The sequence below is a fragment of the Ostrea edulis genome, chromosome 3 (genome assembly GCF_947568905.1).
Source record: "Ostrea edulis chromosome 3, xbOstEdul1.1, whole genome shotgun sequence".
Taxonomy (NCBI): Eukaryota; Metazoa; Mollusca; class Bivalvia; order Ostreida; family Ostreidae; genus Ostrea; species Ostrea edulis.
The window spans coordinates 28,202,612-28,228,597 of NC_079166.1; the positions used below are offsets into that span (position 1 = coordinate 28,202,612).

At 34.4% G+C, this 25,986-nt stretch overlaps 2 protein-coding genes across 3 annotated transcripts; both read left to right on the plus strand.

The window, feature by feature from the left end:
* The first annotated feature begins 9,996 nt into the window (after nt 1–9,996).
* On the plus strand, nt 9,997–17,198 carry LOC125673819 (complement C1q-like protein 2). 2 transcript variants are annotated; one of them, XM_056160387.1, is made up of 3 exons: nt 10,025–10,419; nt 12,911–13,039; nt 14,353–17,198. In XM_056160387.1, the coding sequence occupies exons 2-3, from the start codon at nt 12,916–12,918 to the stop codon at nt 14,742–14,744; spliced, it is 516 nt and encodes a 171-aa protein (XP_056016362.1). In that variant the 5' UTR covers nt 10,025–10,419; nt 12,911–12,915; the 3' UTR covers nt 14,745–17,198. The 2 variants fall into 2 exon arrangements, with proteins under 2 accessions (XP_056016363.1, XP_056016362.1); XM_056160388.1 differs by lacking the exons at nt 12,911–13,039; nt 14,353–17,198 and adding an exon at nt 10,608–12,023 and having other exon boundaries at nt 9,997–10,419.
* A 3,098-nt stretch (nt 17,199–20,296) lies between these two features.
* LOC125673821 (uncharacterized) lies at nt 20,297–24,347 on the plus strand. The gene is made up of 5 exons (XM_056160848.1): nt 20,297–20,382; nt 20,702–20,912; nt 21,033–21,165; nt 22,190–22,458; nt 23,667–24,347. Exons 1-5 carry the CDS (start codon nt 20,297–20,299, stop codon nt 23,976–23,978), a joined length of 1,011 nt encoding a protein of 336 aa, XP_056016823.1. The 3' UTR covers nt 23,979–24,347.
* The last annotated feature ends 1,639 nt before the right edge of the window (nt 24,348–25,986 follow it).

A 25,986-nucleotide genomic window follows, 5' to 3' on the forward strand; every position in this document is an offset into this window, starting at 1 on the left:
GTAAGAACACTGTCGATCATGTCTGTACCTCGACCCGCAGGAACGCTTCAACCAGTGATGATAATAGTAGGGGTCTTATACCATACAACTTACTAATAAAAGTATCATTACCCCTTATTAGGGGATGGTATGGTATAAGACCCATACTATTATTATTACAGACAAATTTACCGGTGTCCTAGTGGTTAGAGCGTTCGCCCCGCATGCGGAAGGCCGGGGTTCGAATCCCGGCCGCGATAGACCTAAGTCGTTAAAACAGGTAGTGACAGTTCCATCGCCAAACACTCGGCATCAGGTGTGAATGTCACGGGTCCTCGGAGATGACCTTAAAAACGGATGTCCCGTGTCGCAGTAGGTGTGGTACGCTAACGAACCCTCGCTGCTCAAAGGCCGTAAGCGCAGAGCAAAGGCCCTCACCGGTCTTGGTGACGTCTCCATATGAGTAAAACATTCTCGAGAGAGACGTTAAGCAAGATACAATCAATCAATCAAAATTAACATGCAGGTCCTGTGCTCGGCCACAGGTGTACCGAATGAAAACAAAGCTTTGCTGTCCATTCCCGTCTCATTCGATGCCAGATAAGTTGATCTTACCTCTAATATGTGGTTAATATCACTGAACAAACACAAGAAATTAATCCAAGTGCTGGATTTTTCAACAATTCTTCTTTCCGTAATTGTACTTTCAATTTCTCGAAGTGACAACATGGCCGACTAGCACCTTTGGTGACTATACCAACGCTGTTTAAAAATTAGACGAGATTTTGAAATGTTTAAACCTAGTTCAGATTGTAAACTTTGTTAATAATTTGATTTGTATGATATTTATTGAAAATCAATTCAAGAATTGGACTATTAATTTTTTTTTTCAGCATTGCGCACTCTTTTCTTTTACGTTATGACATCACGTTTTGCTTTTCACGGCTGTTCCGTTAATCGCTACCTACCCAAAGAATTAGGCTGGAGATTTGAAATATGTAGGAAAAATGCACACTTTAAAAATGTTTTTAAAATGTAAATATAAGCAATGAATTATAATTTTTTGAAAGATGTAGTCTCATAACCGCACCGGTGTGTGCAAACAAATTTTCATAACGCGCTAACGCGCATTTTTAATATGTACATGTGTGCACACACCGTTGCAGTTATGAGACTATATCTTTCAATAAATAATAATTCATTGCTTAAACGTGATCCAAAGGGTTTTACTTAGAATATAATAATATTGTTTTATATAAAAAGTCAAGCCAACAGACAGTACCCCTTCGGTTAGTTACGGCTCCCTGTCAAGGTTCCCCCCTTCTAATTACCATATTATATATGCGTATTTATATATGGGGTGGATCAACCCATTGGACACATAGGACTTGTCCTAATTCACCTGTACCACGTGACTACCTACCTAATTAACTTGACTTTTTGAAATCGGGACTTAGATTTAAGTCTGTATTGTGGTTAAATATCGCAGAATTTCGGCGAACGAACTATTAGAATTAATTACTATAAGCATAAAGAAGACAAAATGCATGTAATATTGTATACTTTGAAAACATGAGATGTGTCCTTTAAACAACTTATTGATTCGCAATCAACACGTCACCAGGTGTAAGTATTTGTTCATGTTTATGTCGTTCAAGTTCACCCCTTTCCGCCGCACTTCCGCCAACTAGCATTCAATGGGTCCTCCTCAGTTCTAACATGAAAAACCTTAGTATAGAGAATGGGTCTGCCCCACCCCCACCCCCACCACCATTTTCGCTACAAATTTACAAAGCTATGTAGTAAATTGAATTTAATAGAACATTATACAATACGAAATGGTAAAAATAAAAAAATAAAAATGGCAATGTTTGACATGTCATATTTCTCCATTTCAGTTTGTTTCAGGATTATTATCGTTTACATGTCAAGATCCCGTAGGGATCCGAGTTAGAATTAATCCGATATTCCTCTGATTCTTACCCCCATTTTTATATTGTGACATGTGCGGGAGAGAGTCAGAGCGGACTCCATATTGAAAAGTGGAAATTCAGCGGCACCTACCTCTTACAACTTTATTTCGCGGATCTATCTTCCAAGACGTGAGGATTCAGTTATCGGAAGATTATTCTACAAATAGATCGTGATTAATACGATGCAAATATCGCCGTTTAAACAATGGAAATTTGTGTTTATGTGCTGACGTCATGCGCAAGGAAATCAAATGGCGAGTCGTCGACTAATTCAAATGCTTCATTTGTCGATGTTAGGGCCGTTTAAACGAGGTAGGTAAAGCAGTGACACCAACTGGTGTCTCTGAATTCCCACTTTTCAATATGGAGTCCGCTCTGACTCTCCCCCGCAATGCCATAATATAAAAGCGGGGGTAAGAATCAGAGGAATCTTGGATTAGGTTAGAATAAGTACTCAGTGCCCCCTTCCTTGTCGTAAGAGGCGACTAAATGGGACGGTCCTTCGGACGAGACCGCAAAAACCGAGGTCCCGTGTCACAACAGGTGTGGCACAATAAAGATCCCTCCCTGTTCAATGGCCATAAGCACCGAGCATAGGCCTAAATTTTGCCGCCCTTCACCGGCAGTGGTGATGTCTCCATATGAGTGAAATATTCTCGAGAGGTACGTTAAACAATGTTCAATCAATGCATGTCAAGAAGTTTAGACAGTTGTGAAGTACCCCCCCCCCCCCCCCCCCTACCACGACCACTTCGAATAATATTGCTACACTATATACTCCTGAAATACAGCGTACAGGGAAGAATAAAACTGTTAGTTTTCGATAAAGTGCGTCTTTACTTAAAAGTCGAAACAGTCTTAAAGTGAAACAAGGCAGACACACCCTTACCACTCTGATTAAAATCAGACCCCATACTCATTATCATATCGTTGGGATGAGTATGGGGTCTGATTTTAATCAGACTGCACCCTTACTAAATTAAAATTCAAAATACCGAGTGCCATATGTATGCAAATGTTATTCAATTTAAAGCTACATGTATATAAGCCGTAATCTTTGTATATTTTCGTAGGAATAAAAAAACCACGAGTTTTATATCAAGCTTTGTAGGTTGTGCAATTTCACTCAATTGAATTACAAATCATGCATTCTTCGAGTCGGATTGTGAACGCCCCATTTCGAGTTTTTTAGTACATGACGTTGCACGCACAATTGCATTTGGCGATGTGAAAACGTGGACGGCTTACAGGCTGTTGGCGGGGTACGTTCAGCGATAAAAAGAACCCCTCCGAGCAATGGAGGGGAGTTAAATTTCATGTTTAACATGAAATCACAATTCAGTGCGAATACATATTGTAAACAAAATCCTCATCTCCCATGGTGCTGCTAATAATATTTTTGCACGTCCACAATAAACGTCATTCCTTCGTATTAAAATATAGCATCAGAAAATCATCATTTTCTCCTCACATTGAGTAGACCAGTTCTCCTTTAATACCCGTACATATAATTTGTTGTAAAATTGTCAAATCTTTAACATCGAACAAGACGGCACATATACATTTGATATTTAATTGAAAAAAAAAAATTATCACTGACAATTTTTCAATTTTAAACATTGAATAGGGGGTAGGGGTGGGGTGTTCATTTTGAATACACAATCATCGTCTACATCACACGTTGATCCGTAACTGAATATTGACTATAACTAACTGCGAACATTTCAGATTGAAAATGTTGATTGCAAAAAAATATTAATATTTACAGGAAAAAAGCCCACAATAGCAACAACAAAATGAAAGTGTTTCTTTTTTATTCTTCATAACCAAATAAAACAGTAACGTATTGTAAACCCACAATTAGAAATACTCACACAATCTAATATTGTAAAACCACAGTTATAAATACTCACACAATGTGATATTGTAAACCCACATTTTGAAATAATCATACAATGTATTATTGTAAACCCACTGTCAGAAATCAGGGGTGGATCCAGTAATTGCGGTTACGGGGGGCGCCACTTTATGAGGCAGTGGGATCAGGGCGAAGCCCTGGTGGGGGACTAGGGGCGAAGGTGATAAGGTGAAATTAATAAAATGACCCAAATTTTAAGGGTTTTTTTTTTTGGAAAAAATTAAGTTCTTCCAATAAAGTTATTCAAGAAATCAAAAGATTTTGTCATTTATTTCTCCAGAAGTGGAGGAAATTATTGCTTCTTTTATCGTTTAGAACATTTTCCTAAACAAGGTACCGCAATTTACCTTCAGTTTGAAAATTTTAGGGGGGGGGGGGCGCCGGCTGGTGCCACTGGAAATACCCATATAATGTAATATTGTAAACTTCCAGTTAGAAATACCCACACAATTGTAAATCCACAGTTAGATATACTCACACTATCTAATATTGTAAACCCACTGTTAATAAAACAATCCAATATTGTAAACCCACAGTTAGAAATACCCACATAATGTAATATTGTAAACCCACTATTAAAATACACAATCTAATATTGTAAACCCACAGTTAGAAATACCCACATAATGTAATATTGTAAACCCACAGTTAGAAATACCCACACAATCTAATATTGCAAACCCACAGTTAGAAATACTCACACAATGTAATATTGTAATCCCACAGTTAGAAATACTCACACAATCTAATATTGTAAACCCACAGTTAGAAATACTCACACAATCTAATATTGTAAACCCACAGTTAGAAATACCCACACAATGTAATATTGTAATCCCACAGTTAGAAATACTCACAGAATCTAATATTGGAAACCAACAGTTAGAAATACTCACACAATGTAATAGTGTAATCCCACAGTTAGAAATACTCACAGAATCTAATATTGGAAACCAACAGTTAGAAATACTCACACAATGTAATATTGTAAACCCACAGTTAGAAATACCCACATACTCTAATATTGTAAATCCACAGTTAGAAATACCCACATAATCTAATATTGTAAACCCACAGTTAGAAATACCCACACAATCTAATATTGTAAACCCACAGTTAGAAATACCCACATAATGTAATATGATAATCCCACTGTTAAAGATACTCACACAATCTAATATTGTAAACCCACAGTTAGAAATACCCACACAATCTAATATTGTAAACCCACAGTTAGAAATACCCACACAATCTAATATTGTAAACCCACAGTTAGAAATACCCACAAAATCTAATATTGTAAACCCACAGTTAGAAATACCCACATAATGTAATATGATAATCCCACTGTTAGAGATACTCACACAATCTAATATTGTAAGCCAACTTTCAGAAATACTCACACAATGTAATATTGTAAACGAACGGTTAGAAATACTCACACAATCTATTATTGTAAACCCACACAATGTAATATTGTAATCCCACAGTTAGAAATACTCACACAATGTAATATTGTAATCTCACAGTTAGAAATACCCAAATAATTTAATACTGTAAACCCACAGTTAGAAATACTCACACAATGTACTATTGTAAACCCACAGTCAGAAACACTCACACAATGTAATATTGTAAACCCACAGTTAGAAATACTCACACAATGTAATATTGTAAACCCACAGTTAGAAATAACAACACAACGTAATATTGTAATACCACAGTTAGAAATACCCACATAATTTAATATTGTAAACCCACAGTTAGAAATACCCACATAATGTAATATTGTAAACCCAAAGTTAGGCATACTCACACAATCTAATATTGTAAACTCACAGTTAGAAATACCCACACAATTTAATATGATAATCCCACTGTTAGAGATACTCACACAATCTAATATTGTAAACCCACAGTTAGAAATACCAACACAATGTAATATTGTAATCCCACAGTTAGAAATACTCACACAATGTAATATTGTAATCCCACAGTTAGAAATACTCACACAATGTAATATTGTAAACCCACAGTTAGAAATACTCACACAATGTAATATTGTAAACCCACAGTTAGAAATACTCACACAATGTAATATTGTAAACCCACAGTTAGAAATACTCACACAATGTAATATTGTAAACCCACAGTTAGAAATACTCACACAATGTAATATTATAATTCCACAGTTGGAAATACTCACACAATCTATTATTGGAAACCCACAGTTAGAAATACCCACACAATGTAATATTGTAATCACACAGTTAGAAATGCTCACACAATGTAATATTGTAAATCCACAGTTAGAAATACTCACACAATGTAATATTGTAATCCCACAGTTAGAAATACCCACACTATATAATATTGTAAACCCACTGTTAGAGATACTCAGACAATCTAATATTGTATACGAACAGTTACAAATACTCACACTATGTGATATTGTAAACCCAGAGTTAGAAATACCCACACAATCTAATATTGTAAACCCACAGTTAGAAATACCCAAACAATGTAATATTGTAAACCCACAATCAGAAATACTCACACAATCTAATATTGTAAACCCACTGTTACAAATATCCACATAATGTAATATTGTAAACCCAAATTTAGACATACTCACACAATCTAATATTGTAAACCCACAGTTAGAAATACTCACACAATCTAATATGATAATCCCACAGTTAGAGATACTCACACAATCTAATACTGTAAACCCACAGTTAAAATTACACAATCTAATATTGTAAACGAAGAGTTAGAAATACCCACATAATGTAATATTGTAAACCCACAGTTAAAATTACACAATCTAATATTGTAAACGAAGAGTTAGAAATACCTACATAATGTAATATTGTAAACCCATAGTTAGAAATACCCACATAATGTAATATTGTAAACCCACAGTTAGAAATACTCACACAATTTAATATTGTAAACCCACAGTTAGAAATACCCACACAATGTAGTATTGTAAACCTACACTTTGAAATACTCACGCAATGCAGTATTATAAACCTAAAGGTAGAAATACACATACAATCTAATATTGTAACCCGAGAGTTAGAAATACCCACACAATCTAATATTGTAAACCCACAGTTAAAAATACACAATCTAATATTGTGAACGAACACAATTTAATATGGTAAACCCACTGTTAGAAATGCTTACACAATGTAATATTGTAAACCAACAGTTAGAAATACTCACACAATCTAATATTGTAAACCCACAGTTAGAAATACTCACACAATCTAATATTGTAAACCCATAGTTAGAAATACTCCCACAATGTAATATTGTAAACCCACAGTTAAAAATACTAACACAATGTAATATTGTAAACCTACTGTTAAAATACACAATCTAATATTGTAAACCCACAGTTAGAAATACCCACACAATCTATTATTATAAACCCACATTTAGAAATACTCACACAATCTAATATATTGTAAACCCACTGTTAGAAATAACAACACAATCTAATATCGTAAACCCACAGTTCGAAATGCGCACACAATCTAATATTGTAAACCCACAGTTAGAAATACCCACACAGTGTAATATTGTAAACCCACATTTAAAAATACTCACACAATCTAATATTGTAAAGCCACAGTTAGAAATACTCACACAAAATGATATTGTAAATCCACATGTAGCAATATACATACAATGTAATATTTTAAACTCACAGTTAGAAATACTCACACAATCTAATATGATAATCCCACTGTTAGAGATACTCACACAATCTAATATTGTAAGTCCACTGTCAGAAATACTCACACAATGTAATATTGTAAGCCCACTGTCAGAAATACCCACACAATGTAATATTGTAAGCCCACTGTCAGAAATACTCACACAATGTAATATTGTAAGCCCACTGTCAGAAATACCCACACAATGTAATATTGTAAACCCACATTTAGAAATACTTACACAATCTAATATTGTCAACCCATAGTTAGAAACATCCACACAATGTAATATTGTAAACCCACAGTTAGAAATACCAACACAATCTAATATTGTAAACCCACAGTTAGAAATACTCACACAATCTAATATTGTAAACCCACAGTTAGAAATACTCACACAATGTAATATCGTAAACCCACAGTTAGAAATACTCTCACAATCTAATATTTCAAACGGAATGAATCACCATATCCCAATGAATTATCGCTGGTTCCACCCACTTTCACAAGGCCCATAAGATTGCAATTACATGTACCGAACCTTTTTTTATTTCAAGAAGCATTCGATTTTAGGTCAATGAATACGCTTTTACACAGTTTAATATATCTAACACAGGAATACTTCATTCGTTACGAAACATCAATTAAATTCCCGAGAAATAATGCATCTACAAACTGACTTTTTTATTATCACTGCAGTAATTGTACTGAAAATTATTTTAAAATTATGCAAAGAAACTGCTTACATTTCTGAGTTAAAAGGTAACATTGTTATCGAAAAGGGACTTGAAATGACACAGGGAGTTTTTCAAAATAATTTTGTATATATAAAAAGGTCATCCTCTATTAATAACGGTACAGGTCGTTATTTCATGTGAACTTGGTTTCATGTACATGTATTTTCACCCCCTTCATCCCACGTTAAAATGATAACAATTTCAAATAAATTATTTGCTAAAACTTTAATTATAATCTCTCTCTCTCTCTCTCTCTCTCTCTCTCTCTCTCTCTCTCTCTCTCTCTCTCTCTCCAATGTCTCTGTATGTAAAATGTGCCACCCGTTCAAATCTTGGCCCAAAGTGTTATGTTCCCAACTCAATCCGTTCGTTCTCCATCTTCAATGCAAGCGTTCCGCTCTCAATAAAAACCGTTCCATTCTTGCCGAAAACCGTTCTGTTCAAACCACCTAGCGTTCGTTCTCTATTCAAAACTGTTCGTTCCCCAAACCGTTAGCGTTCGTTCACCGTTCCACTGGTGTAGTAATGCGAGTCTGTGTTATCAAATTAAATGAAAAAAACCATGAATTTTTGGATGGAATTAGCTTCAATTATGTTAATGTCCATAAATGTCTAAGTGTCCCACTCAGAAACAGTGCAGCTGTTTCCATATCAACAAAAGGTGGGATATTCTGACTTTAATGGAGGAAAATTACAATTTTAGGATAAATGCTTGTACAAAGCAGAACAAACCATGCATGATCCACTATGAAGAGGGGTTAAAGTTAATTTGATTGTGTGTAAAAAATCATAGAAGATTTCAGTGCCAAAGTCTGTAAATCGTCGTCAATTAAAGCACAAATCCTTTATATGGAGACATTCTGAGAAATAGTACAAAGATGAAATCGTCTTGATACTGTGCTGTGTCGCCCCCTCCCTTCATATCAGAATGTTAAACTGAAAGAAATATGAAATTACTATAGTTGTATTGTGTTAGAGTAACTGCTCGTGTTGTTACCTATGGCTGTTATTTATAAGATGAACAAATGACGATAATGGACAGTGACCAATCTCATAATTCCTATAAATTCATAATTAAGACAGCGGAATATCAGAGGTGGGATCAGGTGTCTAGGAGGAATAAGCATCCCTTGTTGACCGGTCACACCCACCGTGAGTCCTACATCTTGATCATGTGTATCTTGATCACCATGTGATACTAGTACTTGAAGATGCAACAAATCTTTACTTCAGTCTTAGTGCATGAGACAAACTACGATTTTCATTACACCTTCTTACTTCAGTGCTATTTGCGAAGACTGACCAGTTACTAATGTTAACTTTGGATCGGATGAACCCGATAGCTGCCATCGTACTAAATAAAAACATTCAATGGAAAATGCTGACATTTTCAATTTTATGGAAAGCCCTTAATTGTACAATATCTTAATTTCCGAAAAGTTCTATTCTCAAAAGCTACTTCAAATGCAAGTATTACTAAGTGGTTCGTAACCTGTTTGTATCGAGATATCCTCATATCACTGCAAGATTTTAATGAATAATCTTTAAAAATATCTGAACAACGGAATTCACAAATCTACACGAGTGTCATTTTAGTGGGGAAAAAATTATGCCTCATAATCATATGTATCCTTTGTTAATTCGTCCTACTTGATATTGGGTATAAATATAACGCGTGTGTCGTGGTTAGTGTAATACAACTTGTCAACATGAATGTCGCGGGGTACCTTACGCTGGTCGTCGTCATCATCAACAAAACCGCGGGAGTCTCTCTCCTCACAGGCGGCAATGTACAGAACTCCACTAACCAAAATCTCGTCGGAGTAGATAGTCAAACCTTGGACGTGTTCAGACAACTACTGAATGAAGAAACTATCATCAGAATGAACTTGGTCAAAAATGTCGACGCGTTGATGAAAAACACGGCGATTCTAAAGGAAAACCTTGCTGTGGCCGAACAGAAAATTTCAACTATAAAAGCATCCACTGATCACGAAATATTGGTACTGAAAACGGAGGTCCAAGAATTAAAACTTGAAAACTACGTGTTGAAAAATAACGTAGGCACCTCGCTAATATCACTGGTAAGTATCCTCCTATATCTTTATCAGCAAGTTTTTTTAATTCTCTTAATAATTTCTATACAGTTTGATTGCGAGTGATTGACCAATCTTACATTACTCTTAACAGTTTCAATGCATGTTTGACTCTGGATGATTGACTAATCTTACATAACTCTTAATAGTAATGTTAATAATCAAATTAATTACAGATAGTCAATCTGAATTTAGGCCAAATCATTCATGTGAGACAGCGTTGAATGATCTTACTGATGAATGGTTCAAAAACATGGACGATGAAACGCTTACAGAGGTTCTGTTTATTGACTTGCGTAAAGCCTTTGATACAGTCAATAATGAAGTGCTTTTGCATAAACTTATGTCTATTGGAATTTGTCACAATACTTTTAAATGATTTCAATCATATCTTACAAATCGTAAGCAATGTGTCAGTTGGAGAGGTGTGTTATGTAGAGAAAAAAATGTATCCTTAGGAGTTCCTCAGGGGTCAATTTTAGGACCATTATTTTTTATTTTGTACATTAACGATTATCCAAAATGTCTTAAACACTCTTCAGTTAAAATGAATGTAGACGACACTTCACAGGACGTGAGTGATAAATATGTTGATGTAATTGAATCAAACATTGCAAGATGACCTTAAGTTGAGTGCAGAATGGATGTTTAAAAATTAACTCAGTATAAATCTTCAAAAATCACAATGTATGCTTATTGGCACGTCTCAATGGTTACCGAAATGTCGAATGTTAAATATAGATTTTAATGGTGTAGAAATTGATTTTGTGAAGAAGGCTAAATTATTTGGTGTTTATATAGATAATACTTTATCATGGAATGCACATGTGGAGTTTATTTCAAAGTAAATTGTAAGAAAACTTGCTGTACTTAAAAAAGTGAGTTATTGTATGCCACCAAATGCACTTATAAAGGTTTTTAATAGTATTGCATGTCCACAGTTTACTTACTGCTGTACTGTCTGGTGTAACGGACGATTTTTTTCTTATTTGAACCGGATGCCAACTAAGGATTATTTTATGTTTAGAAAGGTTGTCTTTCTGTTCAAAGTTTTAAATATACAAGAGATGTGAGTTGCCGCCAAACCAGGTCGAATGATTAAATGTCTAATTTATCATATTTACCAAGAGTTAAAACTGAAAATTATAAACGTTCATACTGCTACTCTTCTGCATTCCTTTGGAACAAACTGTCTCAAAACGTTCGAAACGCTGGTTCGGTTGGCATTTTTAAAGCTGTGAATTTGATGGAATATTTTAATAGAAGTAGCACTTATACATCGTGCTTTCCTCTTTTTGTTCATGTGTCAAATGTAGTTGTGATATGGCACTGTGTGCGCGTGTGTCTTATGCTATTTTTCCTTCTTTTCTTTTATGTCAAGTGTTCATATTTAGATAATAATTTTATCACTATTTAGGTGTGTCTTATGCTATGTTTTTTCCCCTTTCCTTTTATATCGTATTCATATGTACATGTAGATACTAATTTTAGAAGTTAATTTTATGTTTGTGTATATGATTTAATACAGGGCCACATTGGAAACTAGCTACATGAATATGCTAATTTGTGTTAAATAAAGGCTATTATCATTATCATTTTAACGGTTTATATACAGGTTTGACTTTGAGTGGTTGGCCAATTTTATATTACTCTTAACGGTTTTTATGCAGGTTTGCCTTTGAGTGATTGACCAATTTAAATGGATATATAGACATCAATAATACTTAAGAAATGAACTTCATTTTTGAAAATACATGAGGGTATGAGCTGCGACGCTTCACGCCGTCATACTTCAGAAATCGCTAACGCGCTCATATATTTTCAAAACCAATCTGATTAAAATCAAACCTCTCCGTATATCGAGTGAAGTGAGAGGTTTGATTTTAATCAGACTGTTTCAAAACTGGGGTTCCTTTCTTATATTTCCTTTCTACTTTTATTTCTGTCAGCATTCCGAGTCATTGAAATGGACGTACCATGTTTATCAACATTTGTACGCGCATTGTTCAAAAGCGCATTGCATTTCTGAGGAAATAGCTATTATTTCAATTAGTAAAGAATACATTGGAAATGTGAATATAAACAACTAGAATTTTCAGTCATAGTATAAATTTGACGCGAGGTCATGCTACATAAAAGATAACATGATGTATAGTTTCTTTAAATGTATTTGATGGTCACGAAACAAATGAAAGTAGAGCTATTATATTTTTACTGTTCCATTTGTTATAGATTATAAGCTATTGAAAACTGAACACATTACACTACATTATCCAATTTGACTTAGTAAGCCATTCTTACATGCACATGGATGTGAAATTAGAAGAAAAAATACACTTATAAAATACTCTAAACCTACTCAGATTATCGATGACCTTTATTGGCAAATCGTCACTTTTTAATGAATCGTGCATGATATGAAATTATTCTTTTTTGCATTCAATATTTCTAGTCATAAAATGCTCTCTTCATTTTTAAGATTACATGAACAAAACAGTAGACAGTCTGAAGGTCGAGTTGAAGGACGCGCAGATTGAACAACTGAAGTTATCCTCCGCTGTGACCTCTCTCGAGATGTTCCGAATGAATCTGAACAACAGTAAATTTGGTACGTGTACCAATTTTCCTATTTTATGATTACTATATACTAGGTAATTCTAATGTGTTATTTTCGCCTTTCTACACATGCAGACAGTTTCACTCCGTTTTACATTCGCCCAGGCACAGTTCTGTTAAAACAGAGATAAGAGAGAAAACAGTTTCGCCCAGTTTTAATTTCACCCACTGACAATTATAACGAGGGCAAAAGGGGCGAAAATAGAACGGTGGCGAATATTTCCCTTACACAGTATTCTTTGATCTTCTGATCACTTATTTCTTATATTACCTGACTACATGCTTTGGTGAGTTTTTCTAATCGAAATTCATCTGTCATCATCGACCTCGTCCTTCTTTGTTTTGTCTTCTCCTGGAATCGCCCGGTAAAAAAAAATTCCACACAACATTCGTTGATAATGGGAATTCAAAATGTCAAAAGTAAGGGTCATGTTATTTTCCAAAGTAAGAAAATTAGAAAATAGTTGATAGAAGTGTCCAGTTTTTCAAAGAAATTCTTTATGAACATGACGATCGTACACACCGGGAGGAGGGCCTCCTGATAATTCGGGTTGACATCCCTAACAATAGATGCAAGATTAATAGGGTGCAAAATATTGCTTGCAGATATATAGAAATACGTTTAGAAACATTCCAAATTGAGCAAAGCTGTCTTCTTCAAGCGTACTTATCAATTTGAAATACAGGCATTCTGATGTTGAGTAAAGTCAACTGCGTTCAAAACATTACCTACGGGCGCGGTTATAAGGAATAATAGAAGGTCTGCTATTGGAACATTTTGAAATTATAGATAATGATATTTTTCACAACCACAAAATTATAAACTGTTAAATTGGAATATTTGGAAATTATATATAGTGAATGTTTTAGCAACCAGAATATTGGTTAATTAACATCACTGTGTAAAGTAGAATCATATAGATCTACATGTATATTTATTTCTACCATGACCCCTGGAGGACAGAATTTAGTCATACCAAGGAATAAACGATTTACCTTAAGTTTAGAGTATATACATGTAGGAAAAACGTTTACAAAAATGTTCAAATGTGCAACACAATGACGCATAAATCAAGGCCAACAAGGGATGCTTTCTCCTCCTAGATACATTATATCACTTCTTGTCTGTCCAGGAGTCCGTGTCTGCACTATTCTTAAGTTTGTATTCTTTATAGGAAAATTATGAGATTGATCACTTTAAGTTATCCTCACTTTTTTGTCAAAAACGTATTTTGTGCATGTCATTGTCTTCCTACATGTATTTTAAAATATGTATACATGCTTAATCTGTTCTATTTAATATAGATCTTCAAAAGAAAGTGGCCTTCACCGCGGGGGTGACATCTAGCAGTACTACCTGGAACAGGGGGACGTTAGTATTTCCGACTGTCATTAACAACATCGGGGGTGGATACAATCCCAATACTGGTGTTTTCAAGGCCCCTACAGAGGGACACTACGTCTTCTTCGTCACTGTCGTGGAATATATTAAACAATATAGCAAGGTTGACATTGTCCTGAATGGGTCATCAAAGGTCAGAACAATAGGAGATTCAAACGCAGCTTTCCAGACGGGAGTAAACATGGCTGTCCTGAGGCTTCAGCAGGGAGACACGGTGTGGATCAGACATGCCTCTGGTAAAGGTTATTACAGCAATAGTATTCCCATCACAACGTTCTCTGGCTTCCTCCTCTAACTTACACTTACCAAGGTCAGATTGAGTTTGTTTTATTGTAACCCAATACTTAGATAGGATATACAGTACCCGCAACGTTATTCTTGACATGATAAACGATAGAACACGATACACGCACGATAGGATAGGATACACGCACGATACGATAGGATACACGCATGATGCGATAGGATACACGGTAAACCTGATAAACGCAAAACCTGATAAACGATCTTCACGATAAACGAAAACCTGATAGAAATGTTGTAAATTTAGAAACAATTTAGACAGAACGAAAGTTTGATACGTACAAAATAATTACATTATGTTGATAATAATATTAAAGGATTTCAATACTCAATATATACCTAGAGCATATAATTTATTTATCCACATTTGTACGTTTATTTTTTTAAAAATTCTATTTATGTTTTTTTAACGTCATTACAGCTAAAATCCGGAAGCTAAACTATATACGGTATTGAATTCATTATTTGATATCTATATGAATTTTCTCAACCAATGATTCTAAAACGTATATTTTCACCTTGAATGTTTAATATATGAATCATACAGGGAGTGATTGAATTTTATCTTGCTTAACGTCTCGCTCGAGAATATTTCACTCATATGGAGACGTAACCATGACCGGTGAAGAGCTTTTAAATTTAGGCTTATGCTCGGCAATTACGACCATTGAGCAGTGAGGTGTTTTTTTTACCGTGCCACACCTACCGTGACACGGAGTGTTTATTTTCAAGGTCATCTCCGAGGACCCGTGGCATTCACACTTGATGCCGAGCGTTTAGCAATTAAACAGGGAATTAACAAAATGTAATATAATGTAGTGATATCTTGCTTCAATAGCTCTCTTACTCTAATGTCTATTATCTTGGATATAAAAAAAACCAAGTAATATTTTGTGTGTAGTGAGGAGGGGGGTCATTTTGCATCAAGCTCTGAGTTCACCTCTCATTCAACAACTACAATTATTTTCATAATGACCGCTTTAAATACAATCCACTGCACTATACCATATGCTCAAATGTTAGATATTTCTACACTATGAGTGCTAATTGATAGTCATAAGTAATTAGAACATATTTATATGAATTGATATTTTGTTAACAAAAAATAAATAAACTATTAAAAACATATACGAAACCCGGCTTGATTTAAAGTCGCAATTTAGAAACGCTTTAAAATGTTTCTGTTTAGCGTGTAAAAAATTTAAATAATCATCAAAACCAGCATAAATTTCCAGTATCTACACGTACGACTATTGGTATATGTGTACATGTACAAATAAAAAAAAACCAACGATGACAGCTGAATCGTGCCCAATTGAGCAGAATTTTGGGAGATGCAATATACTCTTGCACTCTTGTAAAACTTAATCTTCTAAATGTGTGAAATACAATGTCCCTGAGAATGTTTACTGTCAAAACACGGGTGATACACAAAATCAGATAGATAAGAACGCGCACAAGTTCAGTAGTTGATATATATTAAGTTGAATACAGGTGAACAAAATCAGAAGAAAAAGAACCATGATTAAAATATATGTAATAAACAATGTAATTTACTGATTTTTCCTTTCAGATCGGAACTTCCTATTTCTCTGTTAGTGTTAATTACAAATAATTGTTTCTAGACAAGGAAATGTTTATGAACGCCAGATGAAGGAGCTTTCAGTTTTACTGTCCTCGGTTTACTCGGCAAACCACTGCCTACTTTCCAGACTATTTAGAATGAAATTGTGATAAATTTTCACCCTCTCTGGACAGACATACAGCTCTTTTTCTGCCTTAAAATCGACAGCTTTATGTCCTCTTTCAAATATACTGTCTTTCCTCGATTCCTAAAAATAGCTTTTTTAACAAAACGAATAAAGCTTTCGGAAAGTATCTTACTTTTTTATTAGATTTAATATACGATCCCGATAGTTTCCGAAGCTACACGATAAACAATTTTCACGATAAACGGAAAACCTGATACACGCAAAATACGATACATGATAGACCTGATAAACGCAAAACACGATAGAAAACGGAAAACCTCATACACGATAGGATAGGATACACGCACGACACGATAGGATACACGCACGATACGATAGGATACACGCACGATACGATAGGATACACGCATCGATAGAGCACGATAGGAATGTCAAGAATAACGTTGCGGGTACTGTATGATCGTGTCTATATCCAATAAACACCCTCGCGATGATTCATGTATAGAAATAATCATTCTCGTAATTACATGTCTTTGTATATAGTTTTATTCTCGTATTTATATGGAATGGTCATTCTCGTGTTTATTTGTAATAATCATTCTCGTGATTATATGTAACAATCATGTTTGTGTTTATATGTAATAATCATTCTAGTGTTTATATGTTATAATCATTCTAGTGTTTATATGTAATAATCATCCTGATGTTGATATGTAATAAAGATTCATTTCACACCTTCATGTTTTTTCAGAACACGTTGTTTTTTATGTTTATAACGGGCATAATACGGTCATGATTAATGTGTATATCAAATCATGCACACGATAATGTCTTTAACGTTGTCTGATTGATTAGGGAAAGTATATATCCAACGATAATGAACAGTGAATAATCTCATAACTCTTATAAGGAATGCGAAATAAAGAGCAATATAATGATTATAATTGTATTTATTTGCATTGGTCACAATATGATATTTACCTTTGCAATGTTTTGACATTTACCATCTTTACAGATTGTTATGATAGGCATTTCGCCTACTAATGGAGGAGGGATAATTTTTCATCCTTTTACATTAGTGTTTATTAATATTCATAAACAAATTTCTGAAAAAACAAGTAAAAAAATCCCTCTTTCCCTGTAGTATTCTTAGTACTTGTTAGTGACTTTAAACAAGTCCGTGTTGCGTACAGTGCATCAGTTACACAACAGTCTTGGTAAAATTAAATTGTCTGCACGTCAAAATCAATTTCAGACAAAGATCTTTTGGGAACCATATAATCTCCAAACATGTACAAATAAAAAAAGATTTAATTGGAAAAAAAAAACCCGTTTCCATGCAAAGTTCCGATAATATAGATATCATCAAATAATTATAATATTTGCACGACCTGAATTCACACAAAGCCCACTGCTATATATGTCTTATACTTTGACCAATTGATGTACAAATTACGCGGTTTAAAAATGTCCCACAAGTCCTGTCAACATGTATGTACGCGACGATGAATGTAGATACAGTGTATATTTTGGGAAATGCTCATAAATGTTTTCTGAATGCCGCCCCGGGTGTCGCGCTTTCTGTACACAGAGAGTGTGTCCATGCAGTTAGAAGCTTTTGACACCATACACTTGACTCCATTTATACCTTTTAGTGAAAAACTACGGTACAAAACAAAAATCTTGTAATTGTATTTATTAAATACATGCAAATATATTTGAAATACGATAAAACTTCACAATGCATGCTGCATAAATTTCAGTGTGTGTTTATTCATAAATGCATATGACTTTTATGTTTATTTGTGTTGGAAAATTGGTTGATTAAAAACAGATCGCGTTTGAATTGCTAATGATGTGGGTTATTTATTGCAAACACATGTGGCTTGAAAGTTGTACATGTCTACCGCATGTATTTTCATTGTTAGTTCTTTTGACAGTTCACAATAGTGATTGTTTTCAGATTAATTTCAATTTTTAATTAATTTGAAGCATTATGCTCAAAGGTATGAAAAAGTGTATTTCAAACATGTACATGTGTCTCTGTATGCAATTTGTGTAACAGAAATATCTCTAGAATATTGTAGAGCCTCAGACTATCTTTGAGTGTACACACCCCGGCCTGTCTTTGAGTGTCCACACCTCGGACTGTCTTTGAGTGTCCACGCTTTGGACTATCTTTGAGTGTACACATTTCAGGCTATCTTTGAGTGTACACACTTCGGGCTGTCTTTGAGTGTACATACTTCGGACTGTATTTAATAAAAATAGATATGCAACATGTATAGGTGTCACCTTAATGTCTAGCATATAGATGAATGGAAATACGAAACTAAGACACGTGGTCAGTTGCTGATTCAGATTAAAGCCTACATGGTCCAGCAAAAGATCTGCAGCTGAGAGGTAAGAAGGATGTCCTCAGATGAAAGGTAGATTTTCAAGAAGGGCAGGCAGTGTTATTGACTACATAGTTTCTAAATCCCAACACATGGTTCGCTGATAGGGTTTGGTGGTACGGGTATAGCCCACATGGGAGAAAATCAAAGCGAGAAGGGGACACCTGGAAAGATATTTTGTGGACCACTATGAATGGATTGCATGTATACCTGGGATATGATTTAGGGCAATAATCTATAAACTAAATATACGAAATACAAATATTGAGCTGATAGAGAAGTGTGATTTTATTAGCCTGTCATAAGTTAACCCTACCCACATGTACCAGAAACAAAAAATAACCAAACTTATTTTAGTTATTAGAGGCCGTCATCGAAATTTTACAAAGCTTGTGCAGTAATCATTAATTCACTTGTGATCTCTCTCTCTCTCTCTCTCTCTCTCTCTCTCTCTCTCAATGTCTCTATGTAAAATGTACAGAAGTGCAGAGTCAAACCGCCCATTCAAATCTTGGCCCAAAGTGTTATGCTCCCAGCTCAAACCGTTCGTTCTCCATCTTTAAGCGTTCCGCTCTCGATAAAAACCGTTCCATTCTCGCAGAAAACCGTTCTGTTCAAACCATCAGCGTTCGTTTTATATTCAAACTGTTCGTACCCCACACCGTTCATCGTTTGTTCACTGTTCCACTGGTGGAGTAGTGCGCTGCAGAGTTTGTGTTATCAAATTAAGTGTAAAAACATGAATTTTGGGATGGAATTAGCTTTAATTATGTTAATGTCCATAAATGTCTACATGTCCCACTCTGAAACAGTGCAGCTGTTTCCATATCAACAGAAGGTGGGGAATTCTGACTTTTATGGATGAAAATTACGATTATAGAATAAATGTTTGTACAAAGCAGAACAGAACATGCATGGTCCACTGGGGTGGGAGTCAAAGTTACTTTGATTGTATGTTAAGGAATTATAGAACATTGCAATGCCAAATTCTGTAAATCGTCGTCAATTAAAGCACTAATCCTTTATATGGAGCAATTCTGACAAATTATACAAAGATGAAACCGTCTTGGTATTGTGCTTTGTCGACCCCTCTCCCTTGATATCCGAATGTTAAACTGAAAGAAATATAAAATTTTTATAGTTGTATTGTGTCGGGGTCACTGCTCGTGTTGTCACTCACCTATGGCGATTATTTGTAAGATGAACAAATGACGATAAAGGCCAGTGACCAATCTCATAAATCCTATAAATTCAAAATTAAGACAGCGGAATATCAGAGGTGGCATCAGGTGTCTAGGAGGAATAAGCATCCCTTGTTGACCGGTCACACCCACTGTGAGTCCCATATCCTTATTACGTGTACATTGAACAAGATGTAATTCTAGTATTCGAAGATACCAAGAATGATTACTTCAGTGTTTATTTACATGTGGTGAATGAGACAAACTACGATTTTCATTATAACTACTTACGTCAGTGCTATTTACCAAGATTGGCCAGTTACTAATGCTAACTTTGGATGGTAAGAACATGATAGCTGCTATCGTGCAAAATTTAAAAACATTTAGTGGAAAATGCTGACATTTTCACTTTAATGAAAAGCTCTTGTACAATATTTAATTTTCGAAAAATCCCAATCTCATAAGCAACTTTAAATGCAAGTATTACTAAATAATTCGTAACCCGTTTGTATCAAGATATCCTCATATCATTGCAGTATTTTCATGATTAATCTTAAAAATATCTGAACAACGTCGTCACATTTGCGTTATCGCGATATCACACAACTACACGAACATCATCTTAGTGGAAAATCCATTGTGTCTCAAAATTAAATGAAGCGCGACAGTCCGTCTCCTCACAGACGACAATGTACAGAACTCTACTAACCAAAATCTCGTCGGAGTGGATAGTCAAAACGTGGACATGTTCAGACAACTGCTGAATCAAGAAACTATCATCAGAATGAACTTGATCAAAAATGTCCACGCGTTGATGAAAGACATGTTGACTCTAAAGGAAAACTTCGCTGTGGTCGAACAAAAAAATTCTGTACTGAAAACGGATGTTCAAGAATTAAAACTGGAAAACCATGTGTTGAAAAATAAGAGTAAAGAACACAGTAGGCGCCTCTCGGAAATAGAAAGAAGTGTTACATAAGTTTCTGATAAGCACGAGTCGTTCCAACGAAATATCGATATCGATCGGAAGGCATTTGAACTGAATGTTTCAAACATACTGGCAGACATTAAAATCGAGGTACGGTATTTGTCTATCAACTTGCTGGATCTAAACGCACACACTCGTTAAATTGAAAGTGACATTCCAGACATCATGGATCAAAAGATCCTAGCGATGTTCGAGTCCGTAAACTCTTCATTGGAAAATTTCAATGCGACGATAGCGACTACGGACAACAAATTTTCAGTTCAACTTCGGACCTAGAAAATTCACATTCTGGAATGTTGCCAACTATCACTGGTAAGAATCCTGCTACATGTATATTCTAATCAGAAATTTTACATTACTGTCAGCAGTTTCTATCCAGGTTTGACTTTGAGTGATTGACCAATTCTACATTACTCTTAACAGTTTCTATGCAGGTTTGACTTTGAGAGATTGACCAATTCTACATTACTCTTAACAGTTTTTATGTAGGTTTGACTTTAAGTGATCGACCAATTCGAATGGATAATATAGACATCAATAATACTTAAGAAATGAACTTCATTTTGAAAATACATGAGGGTATGAGCTGCGACGCTTCACGCTGTCATACTTCAGAAATCACTAACGCGCGCATGTATCTAAAATAACTGAGGTTCATTTCTTAACGAGATCCATATGCGTATTTTTCACAACTGCAATGCATTCATGAGGAAATGGCTCGGAAATGTGAAAATAAACAACTAGAATATATTGGTTTTGTTTGTCGATTATCGTTTAAGTTTGACGCAAGGTCATTTTATACAAAAGATAACATGACGTATAATTTCTTTAAATGTATTTGACGGTCACGAAACAAAAGAAATTAGAGTTACTATTCATTACTGTTGCATTTATTATAGAGTATAAGCTATGGAAAAGTGAACATATGACAGTATCTAATTTGTCCCAGTAAACCAATCTCACATGCACATGGATGTGAAAATGTAAAACAAATTACACTTATTATAAACTACTGTAACCTAAGCCTATTAACGATAACTCTTACTGGCAAATCTTCAACTAGTCGCTGAGAAATGTTTGTGATGAATCTTGCATAATACGAAATGATTCTTTTTTCCGTTAAATATTTCTCTTCATCAAATGGTATCTTCGTTTTCAAGGTTACATGAACAAAACAGTAGACAGTCTGAAGGTCGAGCTGAAGGAAGCTCAGATTGAACAACTGAAGTTATCCTCTGCTGTGACCTCTCTAGAGATGTTCCGAATGAATCTGACCAACACTAAATGTTGTACTGATGGTTTTCTGATTACTGTATACAGGGTTATTTTCGCCCTGTGTTATTTTCGCCTTTATACCTTGCTGACGGTTTGCCCCGTTTTACATTCGCCCAGGCACAGTTCTGTTAAAACAGAGATAAGACAGAAAACAGTTACGCCCAGTTTTAATTTCGCCCACTGACAATTATAACGATGACAAAAGGGGCGAAAATAGAACGGTGGCGATATTTCCCTTATGCAGTATTCTCTGATCTTCTGATCACTTATTTCTTATATTACCTGACTACATCTTTTAGTGAGTCCCTCTCTTAGCATCGACCGCGTCCTTCTCCTTGTTCCCTTTTTTAACTTTACACTTTTTTGTCATATCGCGGAATCGGCCGGCTAAAGAGAAAAATCCACGGATGGTAATGGTAATGGAGATTCAAAAGTAAGGGTCATGTTATTTTCCAAAGTTAGAAAATTACAATAGTTGATAGAAGTGTGCAGTTTTTCAAAGAAAATCTTTAAGAACATGACGATCGTACACACCGGGAGGAGGGCCTCCTGATAATTGGGTTAACATCCCTAACATTAGATGCAAGATTAATAGGCTGCAACACATTATATGCAAATATGTAGAAATATGTTTAGAAACGTTCCGAATTGAGGAAAGCTGTCTTCTTCAAACCTACAAATTATCAATTTGAAATACAGGCATTTTGATGTTGAGTAATGTCAACTGGGTTTAAAACATGACCTACGGGCGCAGGTATAAGGAATGATATAAGGTCTTATATTGGAACATTTTGAAATTATGAAATTATTAACAACTACAAAATTATAGACTGTTAAATTGGGTTATTTGGAAATTATATATAGTGAGTGTTTTAGCAACCACAAAACTGGTTTATTAACATCACCGTGTAAAGTATAATCACATCCATTTCAACTGCGACACCTGGGCCACAGAATCTGGTCATACCAAGGAATTAACGATTTACCTTAAGCTTAAAATATATAGTAAAACTGTTTACAAAAATTTTCAAATGTGCAACAAAATGACGGATAAAGCAAGGTCAACAGGGGATGCTTTCTCCTCCTAGATACATTATCTCACCTCTTGTCTGTCCAGGAGTCCGTTTCTGCCCTATTCTTAAGTTTGTATTCTTTATAGGAAAATTCTATGAGATTGATCACTTTTCGCTATCCTCACTTTTTTTGTCAAAAACGTATTTTGTGCACATCATTGTCTTCCTATATGTATATCAAAATATGTATACATGCCTAATCTTTTCTATTTAATATAGATCTTCAAAAGAAAGTGGTCTTCACGGCGGGGTGACGTCTAACAATGGAACCTGGAACAGTGGGCGTTAGTATTTCATTAACAACATCGGGGATGGATACAATCCCAGTACGGGTGTTTTCACAGCCCCTACAGAGGGACACTGCGTCTTCTTCATCACTGTCGTGGAATATAGTAAACAATATAACATGGTTGACATTATTCTAAATGGGTCATCAAAGGTCAGAACAATAGGAGAAGACGATGCAGGTTACCAGACGGGAACAAACATGGCTGTCCTGCGGCTTCAGCAGGGAGACACGGTGTACATCAGACGTTACTCTGGCAAAGGTTATTACACCCACAACACTCCCATCACAACGTTCTCTGACTTCCTCCTCTAACTTACACTTACCAAGGTTAGAGGTCAGATTGAGTTTGATTTATTGTAACCCACTACTTAGATAGGATATATGATCGTGTTTATATCCAATAAAAATCCTCATGATTCATATATAGAAATAATCACTCTCGTTATTACATGTCTTTGTAAAAAATTTCATTCTCTAGTCTATATGTGACAATCATTCTAGTGTTTATATGTAATAATCATTCTAGTGTTTATATGTAATAATCATTCTAGTGTTTATATGTAATAATCATTCTCGTGTTTATATGTAATAATCATTCTCGTGTTTACATGTAATAGTCATTCTAGTGTTTATATGTAATAATCATTCTAGTGTTTATATGTAATAATCATTCTCGTGTTTATATGTAATAATCATTCTCGTGTTTACATGTAATAGTCATTCTAGTGTTTACATGTAATAATCATTCTAGTGTTTATATGTAATAATCATTCTAGTGTTTATATGTAATAATCATTCTAGTGTTTATATGTAATAATCATTCTCGTGTTTACATGTAATAGTCATTCTAGTGTTTATATGTAATAATCATTCTAGTGTTTATATGTCATAATCATTATAGTGTTTATATATCATAATCATTATAGTGTTTATATGTTATAATCATTCTAGTGTTTATATGTAACAATCATTCTAGTGTTTATATGTAACAATCATTCTAGTGTTTATATGTAATAATAATTCTTGTGTTTATCTGTAATAGTCATTCTAGTGTTTATATGAAATAATCATTCTAGTTTTTACATGTCATAATCATTCTATTGTTTACATGAAATAATCATTCTAGTGTTTACATGTAGTAATCAATCTAGTGTTTATTGTTTATATCCAATAATCATTCTTTTGTTTATATGTAATAATCATTCTAGTGTTTATATCTCATAATCATTCTAGTGTTTATAGGTAATAATCATTCTGGTGTTTATATGTAATAATCATTCTTGTGTTGATATATAATATTAATTCTAGTGTTTATATGTAATAATATTTCTAGTGTTTATATGAAATAATCATTCTAGTGTTTATTTGTAATAATCATTATTGTGTTTATATGTAATAATCAATTTAATATTTAAATGTAATAATCATTCATGTGTTTATATGTAATGATCACTCTTGTGTTTATATGTAATGATCCTTCTAATGTTTACACATAATAAATGTTCATTTCACACCTTGTTTTTTGAGAACACGTCGTTTTGCATGTTCATTACGTACATAATAAGGTCCTGATTTAACGTGTATATAAAGTCGTACAAACAATAATGTCTTTAACGTTGTCTGATTGATTAGGTTAAATAGATATCCAATAATAACGAACAGTGAATAATCTCATAATTCTTATAAGGAATGCAAAATAAAGAGCAATATGGTGTGTCCAGGGGTCCGTGTTTGCCCAAATATTTATTTTGTATTGATTTTAGGAGTTATGAGATTGATCACTGTTCGTTATCTTCACCTTTCATGATGATTATAATTGTATTCATTTGCATTGGTTGCATAGTATTTACCTTTGAAATGAATTTTTTCATTTGCTTTCTTTACAGATTGTTATGATAGGCATTTCGCCTAACAATGGAAGAGGGATGATTTTTCATCCTTTTACATTAATGCTTATTAAGAGCCATTCTCTGTAAGCATCAAAATTTTTATTATAGGGGTGGAAAGGTACCCTCACCGATTTTGCTGAAATTTGGCATATAGTGATTATTTGATACCCTCTCATAGAATTTGGTACCAAAATTCGAAATTGAGGTACCGTTGCCATGGTAACAAGAACACTGTGAAAACAGCTCCCAAGATGCTTAAAAATGCTCGATTTTGGCCTGTTTTTGATTAAACATAAACAAATTAATTTTACTGATGTACAAATTTCTCTATTGCTTGCTTAAAGATTAGGTTCAGCATAATGAATTTTTAATAAAACATCAATAAATCAATATTGGATTACCTATTGTTCCTGAGGTTGAAAAATCAACAT